The sequence below is a fragment of the Lotus japonicus genome, chromosome 6 (assembly GCF_012489685.1).
Source record: "Lotus japonicus ecotype B-129 chromosome 6, LjGifu_v1.2".
In the NCBI taxonomy this organism is placed as follows: Eukaryota; Viridiplantae; Streptophyta; class Magnoliopsida; order Fabales; family Fabaceae; genus Lotus; species Lotus japonicus.
Genome location: NC_080046.1, coordinates 44376652 through 44390636, shown reverse-complemented (window position 1 = coordinate 44390636; position 13985 = coordinate 44376652). Strand labels below are relative to the sequence as shown.

Sequence of the window (13985 nt, the reverse complement as noted above, 5' to 3'; positions counted from 1 at the left end):
ACATTGCTTACTACACATACAAAACGCTGTTAAAAAACAAACTATACATACAAAATAGGCAAAAAAATGTTTTCCTTGTAAGTATTTGGCTAGTGTGGTTCGTATCAAAAGGATCGGCATTTGCTAGTGTGGCATCTGAATGTTTTCAAATGAAACCTTGAGTTATTTGAATCATGAAATGGCTATAGAAACAAACATATTTGATAGCATCATTGAAGAGTTGTGCTTATGAACACGGTGCTACCACTACAACAAAAAGCATGTTTAGCGGCAATAAAAACTGCCAACCACAATTTGGCTGTTGTATGGAGTCGGTAAAAGGTTTCACGGCAATTGTACCGGGTGTTATTTCCGGGTTTCCTTATTGCCACAAAAAGTGTTGTTGGAGCGAGTTCTTTGGCAGCAAATTACTTGTGGCATTCATTTAGAAAAAAAATGTTATTTCAATTTCCCGTTCCCAATTTTCATATCCGATCCCTCACTCTCGTTTCTCCCTCTCACTCTCTCTCGGTTTGAACCCTAGATCCACCCTTGATTTCAACCCTGTTTCCACTCTCGATTTCAACCCTAAAATCCCCTCTCGATTCTCTTCCTGATTCCTCAATCTCCAGTGTTTTCACGGGAAAACGTTCGAACTCAGCTCCACTTTTTCGGCGCCGCAGCTGCACTCGTTTTCTCATGTAATTCAATCCCTAACTAATTTCTCTCAATTAGATCTCTGTTCCTCTTTCAATTTTCACGATCTCCTTGCAATTTCGCATTTCAATGAAATTTTCATGTTCGATTTAATTTGCATCTTGAGTTTCGATCGTAAAGCAATGAACACACTGCATGATTTTTTTGTTTAATTTACTTATATAGTTTGGTTGTTGATTCAATTTTTCTGTGTAGCAATTTATTTTGTTTGATTCAATTAGCTACTGCAAAGAGTGGTGTTGGTGTGGCTTCAATGGGAGTGATGAGACCGGAGCTGGTGATGAAGTCTATTGTCCCTGTTGTTATGGCTAGAGTTTTGGGTATTTATGGACTTATTATTGCTGTTATTATCAGTACTGGAATTAACCCTAAGGTCAAATCTTACTACCTCTTTGATGGTTATGCGCATCTCTCCTCTGGTCTTGCCTGCGGGCTTGCTGGGCTCTCTGCCGGCATGGTGATGCTGGTGTCAGGTATGATGCTTCTGCCTCAGTGTGTTAGTATTTCATCATGATCTATGATTAAACTTGAAACTGGTTTTTAGATGATTTAAACTGATTTTATAGAATTTCAATGACACTTGATGTTTCTATGCATTCTATCATATGCAGTGGCAGAGATGTGTGACTATGTGGGAGCCCAATTTTTTTAAAAAAAAGTATATCACTCAAATATATATACTTATTTATGTAACTAGTAAAAATCATTTGTGAAAGTATTGAACTTGAAGTATAAGTAGTAAAGGAAATTTATTACATACCTATGCTTTGATAATTGCTTTTAGATGTTAGAGTATATATGATTTGGCTTCTTTTCTTAATATTCTCTCAGTTCTCATTGCTTTGTGATAGTATTTGTTTTTCTAAGATTTTATTTTAAATGCATCTTAGCATTTTAGGATGATGCTGGAGATGAGATCAAGGAAACATCTAAGCAACAATCAGGCGATGGGGAACAAACAATCCTGAAAATAGCCGGCTTGATAAGAACTAGATAGATGAGAGACATAATTTAGGTAAGGTATCTCAATGCCTATCTTTACAATCATGTGCTTGTACTGATGAAAGACATGCCTCCTACATTTTTCTTGCCGTAGATTGACAATTTTAAGTTTGACCATATTTGTGTAGAGGACTTTGATATCATGACCTGTACTCTTACTGATTTTTGTATTTAATTAGTGATTATACCCGTGCGATTAGGGGTGGAAATAGGCCAAGCGGCTCGTCAGGGGCCTATGGCTTGGCTCGTTAGAGGCTCGGCTCGTTTATTTAAAAGGCCAGGCTTAGGCTTTTTTAAAAGCTTGTTTAACTAAAAAGGCCAGGCCCAAACTATTAAAAAAGCCTATTTGACCTAACAGGCCGGCCTATTTATATATTATTTTTATTAATAATATAAATAAATATAATATAATAATATATTATTTGATTTTTTTAAACTGATGTATACTTTAGTATAAAAGAAAACTCTAAGTCCCTACCCTAACCTAGTTTAGAAACGTTCCAGACATATTCAATGATACAGGTGTAGTTTTTGAAATGCAATGATACAGGTTTTTTTATTTGAAAAGAAAGTGCAATGATATATAAAAGAAGCTTATTAGCCCGCCAGCCAAATGACCTTCTTTTGATAAAATTGTCTGTTAAATAGGCTTTTAAGCAGGCTTGTAGGCCAGGCCAGACCTTAGAAAAGGCCAGGCCAAGCCATAAAATTTGGCCTATTGATAGGCCACAGGCCAGGCTTGGGCCACGAAAAGATAATGCAGGCCAGGCCTAGGCCGCACAAAGCTCGGCTCGGCCTATTTCCACCCCTACGTGCGATGCACGGGGTCTAAATCATTAATTTCGTTGAAAAAAGTGCTATTAATTTAATCCAACAACGGTTCATTATTTTATTATCATTTATCGGATCCCAACTACTCATATATTTATATTAATTATTTTTTAACTTTAAAATTAAAACAATGCTCCAACTACAATTTATTTAATTAATATTTATAACAGTAAAATATAGATATAGATTAAATTAATATTTAAATTCGGACAAAAGAGGTACGAAAGAGAAGCAAAACCAGATCTCGGTAGTCAAAACTAAGTACACAAACAGGAAATAAAATAATGTTACCACTACTTGATTTTATACAATATGTAGTTAAGACAATATATATCTTATTACTGGTGCAATGAACTAATTTTTTATGTAGCAGAAATTAATTAGTTGGAACAACCAAGGTTAGCAGAATCGGGCCGGTGATCAAACCGGTGAGGGTACCGGTTTAAGGTTCATTGGTTCAACCGTATAATTGAACTTTGGTTTAATCGATATTACCATTATAAATTATATAATATTATTTTAAAATAAATACACAATATATGAGGTAGTATTGAATAAAAGAGGACAATATTTTTCCAAGTGTAAAAAAAATATCAGATATTAATATCTATGTATCATAATTTTATATTGAAAGTATAAATTTTTATGAAAAATTGTTTTTCTTAGATGATAAAACGTAGTCCCAGAAGAGATGGAAAAAAATATAGAGCCCCAAAATGCATTATTTTTTGGGTTGTCTAAATGACCCATGGTGAAATTTGGGTTAAGTAACCCATAATCTAAATGAACCAATCACATTTAAGATAATTAGATGAAATTTTTATATTTTATTTATTAATTTATTTAGGGTTAAATATGTTTTTGTCCCTAACTTAAACACATAAATATAAAATGGTACCTGAAAAAAATATAAAGGTTTTAGTCCTTGAATTTTTTTTATTTAATCTAAAATGGTTCCATGTGAATTTTCCATATCTATTTTGATCCCTCCAAAATTTCTTTCATCAAATTAAGTCATTTTTCACTCATAATTTTTTCAAAACCCAGAAATTCATATTCATCCCAAAACTCAAAATTCATCTCTGAAATGATGAGAATCTCCTGTTTCTATTGTCTCTCCATGTCCCTTCAATTAAGAATCACCACGTGACTAAAATTTACAAGTCACTTTTTTCTAATTTTACGTCGTGAATCTGTCTACCACATACACCTGCTTGACGATGGAGCACATAAGCAAACCCCATCCAGCAAGTCTAGAGACTCATGTGCGGAAAAGGATTGTAAAATTAAAACTAACATTCCCATTTAGCCCAATTAAATTGATGAACAATAAAAGAGTGGTGGTGGTTGAATAAGAAATTAAAATTACTGTTTTGATGAATAATTATTGTCGTAGATGAGGTTTGTGATTGTAAGAATTTGGGTATTTTACCATGAACAGAACTTGTTGTTGGAGGACCATGGAGAGCAATTGTTGCTGCTGCTAATTGATTCTGGGTGGGGGTTTGGGTGATTTTTTTTGAAAGGCAAATTAATATATATATATATATATATATATATATATATATATATAAAGAGAAAACAGAGAAGGAGTGCTTACAAACGTTGCTCTCTTAGTGTTTCTCTTTCTAAACTCTCTATCCAAACTCTGATTTACAAAGTTCAGAGCAAACCTCAATTATTGTAATCTACTGTAGCAACAGTAAAACTTTTTACTGTAGCAAATAGTACCCGTCAAATAGTACCGTCCACCGGAACTATTCAACTGGAACTATTCAAAACAATGCTCAATTTTTTCTTTAAATAGGCTTCTTCTGAGCTTTGTTAGGCAGAGTTTGGATAGAGAGTTTAGAAAGAGAAACACTGAGAGAGCGACGATTGTAAGCACTCCTTCTCTGTTTTCTCTTCTTCAATCTTTCTTTAAAAGTTTTCCTACAGTTATTTTGTAATCTTTCAATCAGTTTATGTAATATCTATCTTTTTATTATGTTCATGGAAGGCTGGGCCTCCTGTTTTTATTCTTGTTTTTATTTCTGTTTTTATTTCTGTTATAAGCCCCTGCAAGGTGGCGTCCTACTTGATTGAGAAGCTTAAGCTGCTCAACAACCTTTTGGAGAAGTTCATTGTCAGATTCATTTTTGGCACGAAGAGATTGAGCCTAGTGCCTAGAACGGCTATTGATTTGGAAAGGTTTGAATAGAGGTTTCTCCAGTTGACATCCTTTAGGGATATCAAGAGCAGAGGAAGTGGAAGGTTCAATCTAGACTTTTCCTTTTCCTTTCCCAGAAGAAGAAGAATCATGCGTCTGAGATTCTCCAAGAGTCTGAAGATATTTGTTGGTATAATTGGCTTGTTCCATGAGGTCTTTGATGTCCTTGCTGGTGACATCACCTTCTCCTTCCCTAGTTTTGAAGGGAGAAGCCAGGACAGGTGTAGATTGAGCTCCTTTAAGAAAGAAAGGAGTTTTAGGAGGTAGATTTGAGAGAGTTTCTTTGCCATCCTTAAGCTGCCAACTAATGACCACAGAAGGTACCCAGATCCCTGCGATTCTGAGATTTCTCCTTGGTGAGTTGCTGTTGGATTTTGTCATCTTGACAGATTTTGAGAGCAACTCTTTGAATAATAGCTATGAGCTGGCCATAGCTAAGAGTTTGATAAGGGATTTCTCCCCCAGGATTTTGGCTCCTAAGTTTTTCACGAACTTTATCGCCAAAAGATTTAGGAAGACCTGCCAGGAACTTCTCTTTCCAGAAGGCTTGTTGGCTGTCTTCACGGGTGTAGACTCTGGTCAAGAAGGTATCTTTATACCATCTGAAATCACCTAAAGATTTGCACTTGAGATTAGACAGAAGATCACCAGATCTATATTTAATGAGGAAAGGATCTCCAACAAAATGCTGGGCTATGGTAAAGATTAAGGAATTGTCAGCATCAGAAATGAACTTGCCATCTTCCATAATGGGATTACCTTCTTCATCAGTCTTGACGGCAGTCAAGATTTGATTCTTTTCTTCTTCAGTGATATAATTATCCCACCAACCTTTGAGTTGGCCACAGAAACCAGCAACCAAGATTTCGACTATAAGAGATTCAGGACAATTATTGGAGGTTTCATAAGCAGTGGCAACCATGGTCATATTTTGGAGGATTTTGGTAATGCCATACTCATTTTCACCATCGATGTTCCATTCATAGACATTGTTGGCACTAAAGCTTTTGAAATTTGAAGAATCCTTTTCTTCTAATAGGAGATCAGGGGCAGTGACTCTAGGGTAATAGAGTTTGGTTTCCTTTCTCCACTGATTTTTAGAATTGTGGATGACAGGGTTAACAGCAGGAATGCTCTTAACAGATTGAACATCAGACTCTCCTTCTTCGATGTTGTTCAAAGAAGCAGAGGTATTGCGAGCTGAACTTCGACGGATTACAGGTTCAGAAGCTGCTGTTGGAGGAACAGGAGCAGAGGCTGCTACTGGGGTAGTAGCAGGAGATTCAGGAACCACTTGATTGAGAAGCTTAAGTTGCTCAACAACCTTTTGAAGGAGTTCATTATCAGATTCATTTTTGGCACGAAGAGATTGAGCCGAGTGCCTAGAATATCTGCTTTGTTCTTACATAATTAAGCAATATGGAAACGGATCTGGACTGGTAGTACACTTTTGAACTAAACTAAAATGAAAACCTTTCTTGAAGACCTTCTAGGATTATTACTATTCAGACTTATGATCATATCTGCAGCGGAGGCATTAAGGCAGTAAGTCCCTGTGTGGCGGTAAGTCTATATTTGGGCCATACTACAGATATGATATCTTATTTCTGAATATTTTTAATGTCCTTGTTTAGTTTCTTTTTGTGGTGGCTTAAGTCTGATCCCGATCTATACTGCTCAACTATTAAGAACAATACAGAACATAACTTATATTTCTAATTTATTTATCTGTTTCTATAGAACCAGGTGATGGCGATGATACTTACAGGTAAGGAAGGTTTGTCTTTCCTAATGCTTCGCTATTTTTCTTCCAAGCTTTCATTCAAATCTTCCCAACCCTCTTCTTCTTCCATCGATCATCATCATCATCAATCTAATCAATTAAAATCAAAAAATGTTTTCAAAGAAGAAATTCATTTTGAAGACATCAATCAAGATCTCGATAACTGGGAAATTCCAAAAATTTCTCATACTGAGATCTATAAACCAAATGGATCTTTTTTCAAAAGATCAGATTTCATCATCAAAACGGTTGAACAAACCTATAAACTCAAAACGGATGATGAAGAAATCCACCTGCTTTCTGAGAAAAGCATTAAGGATCATATCTATAAGAATTTCAACTATCTACATATAGGTAGTGTTAATGTAGGTCTAAAACCCATGACTAGGAAGTCTCTAGATATTGCTGTACTTCTTTATCTAAGGGATGTTAGACATAATCGGTTCCATGACTCCCTCTTAGGTACGGTTGAAACCAGCCTGAGCAATGGACCAATCTTTTTCAATTGTTTCCCTGACCTAACGGTTAGTTTGGATGATAAAAACATCCTTGACGTTCTCTTCCTAAATATCAAGCTTCACGACCTTGATATGAAGGATGATTCCATCCCTATCTCTTTAATCTATAGGGTTCAATACAAAGTAATGAACTCTATCAAATCTTATTTCTTGCGAACAAATTGTGAGAAATCTGGAGAAACCACCCTTTTCCTTACTGACTATGATAAGGCCAATGTTATTGTTCCTAAAACCATCCAATGGAGCGATATCACCCTTCCTGAGAAATGGTCCTTAGAAAAGGCTGCTCCAGCTCAACCTGTTGAAACCCCTGAGTTTCGTGAAATTATCCAACACCAATCAGGTCAAGTGGATCTTATCTTTGATAGGAGAAATTCAAAGAGGGGTTCGGAAGCAGAAGAAGGGGGATAAAGGAATTAAGAGCAAGAGAAGTAGGACGCCACCTTGCAGAGGCTTATAACAGAAATAAAAACAGAAAGCAAAAATAAATAAATAAATAACAGGGGGCTCAGCCTTCCATGAACAGAATAAAAAGATAGATATTACATAAACTGATTGAATGATTACAAAATAACTGAAGGAAAACTTTTAAAGAAAGATTGAAAAAGAGAAAACAGAGAAGGAGTGCTTACAAACGTTGCTTCTCTATCCAAACTCTGCCTAACAAAGCTTAGAAGAAGCCTATTTAAAGAAAAAATTGAGCACTGTTTTGAATAGTTCCAGTTGAATAGTTCCGGTGGTCGGTACTATTTGACGGGTACTATTTGCTACAGTAAAAAGTTTTACTGTTGCTACAGTAGATTACAATAATTGAGATTGAATTATTACAACATCAAATGATTACAAGACGACAAAACTCAGCAGAGGTCATCATCACTTGATTCTGTAGATTCTAGGGCAAAATCTGACCCAAACGAAGATTGAGCAGAGATTTTGAGCTGGGGGGCCTTTAAGGATGAGCCCTGTTCTTTTGGCTCTTTCAATAATTGAAGAGCAGATTAGAGATTTTTTAGCAAGTCTTCTTCCGTTGAAGCTCCTGCAAGGGCCGCTGTGATGTGGGCCTTCTGATTAAGCAAGAGACTGGATTGTGGACTAGCATGCTTGAGGCAATTCTGGTTGCTTTTGAACCATTGATTTACATTATCCTTGTAAGCCTTGGAAGCATAAAAAATCTTCCACCACTTGATAAGGGCTTGTTTAAAAAGAATTGGTTGGGTTTTGGTCTTAAGACCATAACGCCAAGAAAATACCCACGAAAGGAAAAAGATTGTATAAAAGTTTAAACAATCAGGGTAATTGTTTAACTCTTTATTCCAATGTTTTAGAAAATGATTGTATCCCTAAAAAACTTTAGGGGGGAAAATTTCAGTAGTTGGTCCAAAGAAGCTCCACCAGGAATGAAACCAATTTGGAAAAGTGTATTTGTTGGTCCATTTGAAGTAAATGAGCCAAGAATGTTTTAGATTTTTGTTTTGAAGGCCAAGGATTGTATTATCCCAAGCTCTAATGTAGTCCCAATAATTAAAACCTACTGGGTCAAAATTCTGGGAAATTTTTTTGTAACTGTTTGGATTGGGTCCAAAGTCAGTGGGACGAAGGACACGGAGAATTTGGAGCGTAGAATGAGTAATTAGGGAGTTATCATGTTTATCCCTAAAATGCTTGATTTCTACACTGTTTGTATCTACCAGAATAAACTCATAGAATCTCTGGGTTTTGTTTGGGTGAATGGGATCAAGATGATTAGGGAAGAGTTTGGTACCAATTTAGTTGGCAAGGTTAACTCCTTCAGAGTTGTCCCACCATTCTGGTTCGATCAGGGTTTGGAATCTGGAGATTGTTTTGGTTAAGTAACCAGAATTTGGGTTAGGCTGACCGGATTGGGCAACAACAGGTTTTTTCCCGTAATGAGTTGCAAGGTTATTGGTCTTCTCACTAATGGATTGGAGAGATGGGAGATCTTGGTCATCATCTTCATCTGCGATGCTGGCCCAAGTCTTTTTTGGGAGATTGATAAGGCCTTGAGGAACCTCATTCAGGCCAGATTGCTGAAAGGCAAGAAGTGTCTCAATTGGCAAAGCATAATCTGCTTTGGTTTGTTTGGGTTGAGGAGATTGAGTTTGAGCAGTGGGCTCAGTTTTTTGGACAGTGGGTCTAGATTGATGGGCAGTGGGCCCAGATAAGATTAGGGAGTCAGAGATTACGATACCTTTGCTTTTTTCTTTGACCTTGCCTCTCCCCCTGGAGGAGGAAGAGCGTCATTTTATGATCTTCCCTGCAAATACTCACGAGTAAGAAAATCAGGGAGTGAATTTGCGGATCCTTTTATGTATTCAATTTCAATGTCAAAAACACTTAAAATAGCTTGCCATCTGGCAAATATATGTTTTGAAGCTAGATTTTTGACATCTTTTTGTAAAATCTCTTTGGCAGATTTACAGTCCACACGGACCAAGAATTTTTGATTAATTAAATCCGATTGGAATTTTGAAATAGATAAAACAATTGCTAAAACTTCTTTTTTAACAATAGAATAATTCTGCTGTCCAGGGTTCCAATGTTTTGAAGTAAAAACTATAATTTGTTCTTTGTCAAAAACTTTGTTTCAAAATACCACCAAAGCTAATATCTGAGGCATCAGTTTCAATAATCTTGAAAGCTTGAGGATTTGGGAGATAAAGACAAGGGAGATTTTTGACACGGAGTTTGATTTGCTTGACCACGTTGGTATGAATATCAGACCAAGGTGGAGGATCCTTCTTGAGTCTATCATGAAGGGGTTTGATTATAGTGCTGAGTTGAGGACAGAAGTCAGCAACATAATTGAGACATCCCAAGAACCTTTGTAATTGGGTTTTGTCTATGATTTGATCAGGAAATTTGTCAGTGAACTCAATAGCTCTATTGATGGGGATGATTGTTCCTTGATGAATATTGTGACCAAGGAATCTGATTTTGGTTTGGAACAAGCTGACCTTTGTTCTAGAAACTGCCAGACCATTCCTTTTGATTATGGAAATGAATGTATTGAGGTGTTTGAAATGTTGGTCTATAGTTTGAGAAAAGATCAAAACATCATCAATGTAAACGATTGTGAATTTAGAATAGGGATTGAAGATTTCGTTCATAATCCTTTGAAATTCAGAATGGGCATTTTTTAAACCAAAAGGCATAACATTCCACTCATATTGTCCGAAGGGGAGAGTAAAAGCGGTTTTATACCTATCCTTTTCCTGTAATTGGATTTGCCAGAATCCAGACTTCATGTCAAACTTTGAAAAAATCTTAGCGTCATGTAATCTGGCTAGGAGATCTTTTTTGTTGGGGATAGGATACCTAATGCAACAAAGAGCTTGATTGAGAGGCTTGTAGTTGATAACATGCCTGGGGGTTCCACGTTCTATCTCAGCATGCTTGTTGACATAGAAGGCTGCGCAGGACCAGGGACTCTTATTTCTGCGAATCAATTTTTATTTGCAGAAGATCGTTGATTTCTCTTTGGCAAAATTGAAGAAGTTCTTCATTCATTTGGATAGGCCTAGCTTTAGTTGAGATTTGTTTATCAGAAAAATCTTTTTCATAAGGAAGTTCAACCATATGGCTCTTCCTTTCCCAAAAAGCATTAGGTAAATCAGAACAAATGCTGGATTGAATGTTTTCTAAAATATTTTCAATCCTAGATTTGACCAAAGAATGTTGTAATTGAACTTCAATATTTTTGTAAGAGATTTATTCTTTGAGGAAATTGATTTGCTTCTCTTTGTAAGATATAACATTCAAAGTCTTAATAAAGGGAGGTTTGGAGAATTTAAAAGTGATTGGCTGCCCAAGATGCTGGACAGTGATGCCTTTTTCATCAGTGTTGTAAGGGAAGAGCTTTTTTATGAAGGTGTCCCAATGATGACTTTGTTGTTTAAATTCCTAACTAACAGAAAGGAAGTTTCAATTTCAAGACTATCATTTTTTATAATACCCGAGGGGATCTTATATTTGATTATTAATTTAGAACCTTCAGCAACACTGAGTTTCTCAGTTGTTTTCTCAAAATATCTGGTGGGAACGAGTCCCTCAGAAATACAACTGGAATTAGCACCAGTATCAAAGAGTGCTGGAGTTTCTAAAATAAAATCACCTATAATGATCTTAATATGGATATAAAATTTTTGAATGATGACATGGTTAATAATTTCCAGAAAATCACCAATGTTATTGTTAGAAGCATGATTGGAATGATTGGAAGCAGATGAAGAACTTGAAGAATTATCTCCTTCAGAATTTTCTTCAGTCAGTTTATCTAAGATAAGTTGCTGACTATTCTGGATTTGTTTGAGGCTTTTAACCTCAGCTTTAAGGGTATGGACTTCAGATTGAAGGTCTTGGATAGTGACAGGTTTGATAGTAGATTTTTCAAGACGCTTGAAGGTATCTCTGAGATTGAATTTATTTGTAGTAATGGGGCTCTTGGGAGGTCTATCTTCCAGAGTAAATTTGAGACGTTCCAAGTAGATTTTCTTCTCATCAGGATCAGGGATAGAATCGATGGCCCTAAAGAGTAAGTCTTGCTCATTGGTCAAGACATTGATAGAAGATGATGATTGATCATCATCATTCTGGATCTGATTTAGGTCTTCAGAGACCTCAGAGTCCGAGGGGGCAGATTCCTCTTCATCTGAAGTTTGAATGAGAAGATTATTGATCTTGTCTTCAATCTCAGGTTCAAGATGAAGCTCAGAGATTCTTCTTTTGAGTCTGCAATACCTGCTAATATGGCCTGGCTTGCCACAGTTGTAGCAGGTGACATCTTTTCCTTGAGAGGGTCTATTCTCAGGAGGGGTCTTTGCAGCTTGTGTGGAATGGGGTTTAGATCTAGGTTTGGGCTTCCTATCATGATTTCTACTAGATTTCCTTCTCCACTGTTGTCTAGGAGGAGGATCTTGCTTTCTGGGTTTAGGTTTCTTAGGGCAACCCTGAATACCAAACTGTTCACAGAAGGTACCCAGATCCCTGCGATTCTAAGATTTCTCCTTGGTGAGTTGCTGTTGGATTTTGTCATCTTGACAGATTTTGAGAGCAACTCTTTGAATAATAGCTATGAGCTGGCCATAGCTAAGAGTTTGATAAGGGATTTCTCCCCCAGGATTTTGGCTCCTAAGTTTTTCACGAACTTTGTCGCCAAAAGATTTAGGAAGACCTGCCAGGAACTTCTCTTTCCAGAAGGCTTGTTGGCTGTCTTCACGGGTGTAGACTCTGGTCAAGAAGGTATCTTTATACCATCTGAAATCACCTAAAGATTTTCACTTGAGATTAGACAGAAGATCACCAGATCTATCTTTGATGAGGGGAGGATCTCCAACAAAATGCTGGGCTATGGTAAAGATTAAGGAATTGACAGCATCAGAAATGAACTTGCCATCTTCCATAATGGGATTACCTTCTTCATCAGTCTTGACGGCAGTCAAGATTTGATTCTTTTCTTCTTCAGTGAGTTAATGATCCCACCAACCTTTGAGTTGACCACAGAAACCAGCAACCAAGATTTCGACTATAAGAGATTCAGGACAATTATTGGAGGTTTCATAAGCAGTGGCAACCATGGTCATATTTTGGAGGATTTTGGTAATGCCATACTCATTTTCACCATCGATGTTCCATTCATAGACATTGTTGGCACTAAAGCTTTTGAAATTTGAAGAATCCTTTTCTTCTAATAGGAGATCAGGGGCAGTGGCTCTAGGGTAATAGAGTTTGGTTTCCTTTCTCCACTGATTTTTAGAATTGTGGATGACAGGGTTAACAGCAGGAATGCTCTTAACAGATTGAACATCAGACTCTCCTTCTTCGATGTTGTTCAAAGAAGCAGAGGTATTGCGAGCTGAACTTCGACGGATTACAGGTTCAGAAGCTGCTGTTGGAGGAACAGGAGCAGAGGCTGCTACTGGGGTAGTAGCAGGAGATTCAGGAACCACTTGATTGAGAAGCTTAAGTTGCTCAACAACCTTTTGAAGGAGTTCATTATCAGATTCATTTTTGGCACGAAGAGATTGAGCCGAGTGCCTAGAACGGCTACTGATTTGGAAAGGCTTGAATAGAGGCTTTTCCAGTTGACATCCTTTAGTATCAGGAGGAGCAGAGGAAGAGGAAGGCTCAATCTTGACCTTTCCTTTCCCTTTTCCAGAAGAATCATTCGTTTGAGATTCTCCAAGGGTCTGAAGATACTTGTTAGTATAATTGGCTTGTTCCATGAGGTCTTTGATGTCTTTGCTAGTGACATCACCTTCTCCTTCTCTGGTTTTGAAGGGAGAAGCCAAGACAAGTGCAGATTGTGCTCCTTTAAGGAAGAAAGGAGTTTTAGGAGGTAAGTTTGAGAGAGTTTCTTTGCCATCCTTAAGCTGCCAACTAATAACGTCGACTTGATAAGGGTAAGGGATTTTCTTCTTAATGGTGTACGCATGAAACCAGTCAAAGAAGAAGATATTTTGTTGAACGAGTTCAAGGAACCCATAAAAACGATCTTGGATTTTCTTTCTCCTCTTACCTTGGTAATTTGCAAAGAACCATTCTCTTTGCTTAGTCCAACGATCAGAGTAAAAGTCTTTTCGGATGCTTTCTTTGTCAGTGACAAATTCAGCAGTGATAGCTCCGATGAAATCAGAAGTTTCTCCATGGTTTCTAGAGAAGAATATGTTGGAGACAGAGTGGATTGATGATCTTCTTCACCTTTATCGTAGGTGGTCTTGACAGGAGTAGAATTGACATATCCTGCAAGATGGATGGTTGATCCATCATGAGAGATTGAAGGACGAGCACTTGGCTCGAGTTGGTTTCTTCTTGACATAGAAAAAGATCTTCTGGACATGGCTGATTGGAAATCATTAGAGGATGTCCTAACAGATCTAGGGATAGAGAAAGAATTTCTTCTATCAAAGATAAGATCAACTTAACCTGA

General features: G+C 37.0%; 2 protein-coding genes across 2 annotated transcripts; one reads left to right on the top strand and one right to left on the bottom strand.

The window, feature by feature from the left end:
• Window positions 1–202: 202 nt before the first annotated feature.
• LOC130723807 (V-type proton ATPase 16 kDa proteolipid subunit-like) lies at window positions 203–1887 on the top strand. Its single transcript, XM_057574943.1, has 3 exons — window positions 203–680; window positions 892–1169; window positions 1587–1887. Exons 2-3 carry the CDS (start codon window positions 950–952, stop codon window positions 1592–1594), a joined length of 228 nt encoding a protein of 75 aa, XP_057430926.1. The 5' UTR covers window positions 203–680; window positions 892–949; the 3' UTR covers window positions 1595–1887.
• A 2902-nt stretch (window positions 1888–4789) lies between these two features.
• Window positions 4790–13703, bottom strand: LOC130725379 (uncharacterized). Its single transcript, XM_057576616.1, has 5 exons — window positions 13575–13703; window positions 12700–13473; window positions 11798–12006; window positions 5738–6129; window positions 4790–4974 (listed from the first exon to the last, which is right to left on the bottom strand). The coding sequence occupies exons 1-5, from the start codon at window positions 13701–13703 to the stop codon at window positions 4790–4792; spliced, it is 1689 nt and encodes a 562-aa protein (XP_057432599.1).
• Window positions 13704–13985: the final 282 nt, after the last annotated feature.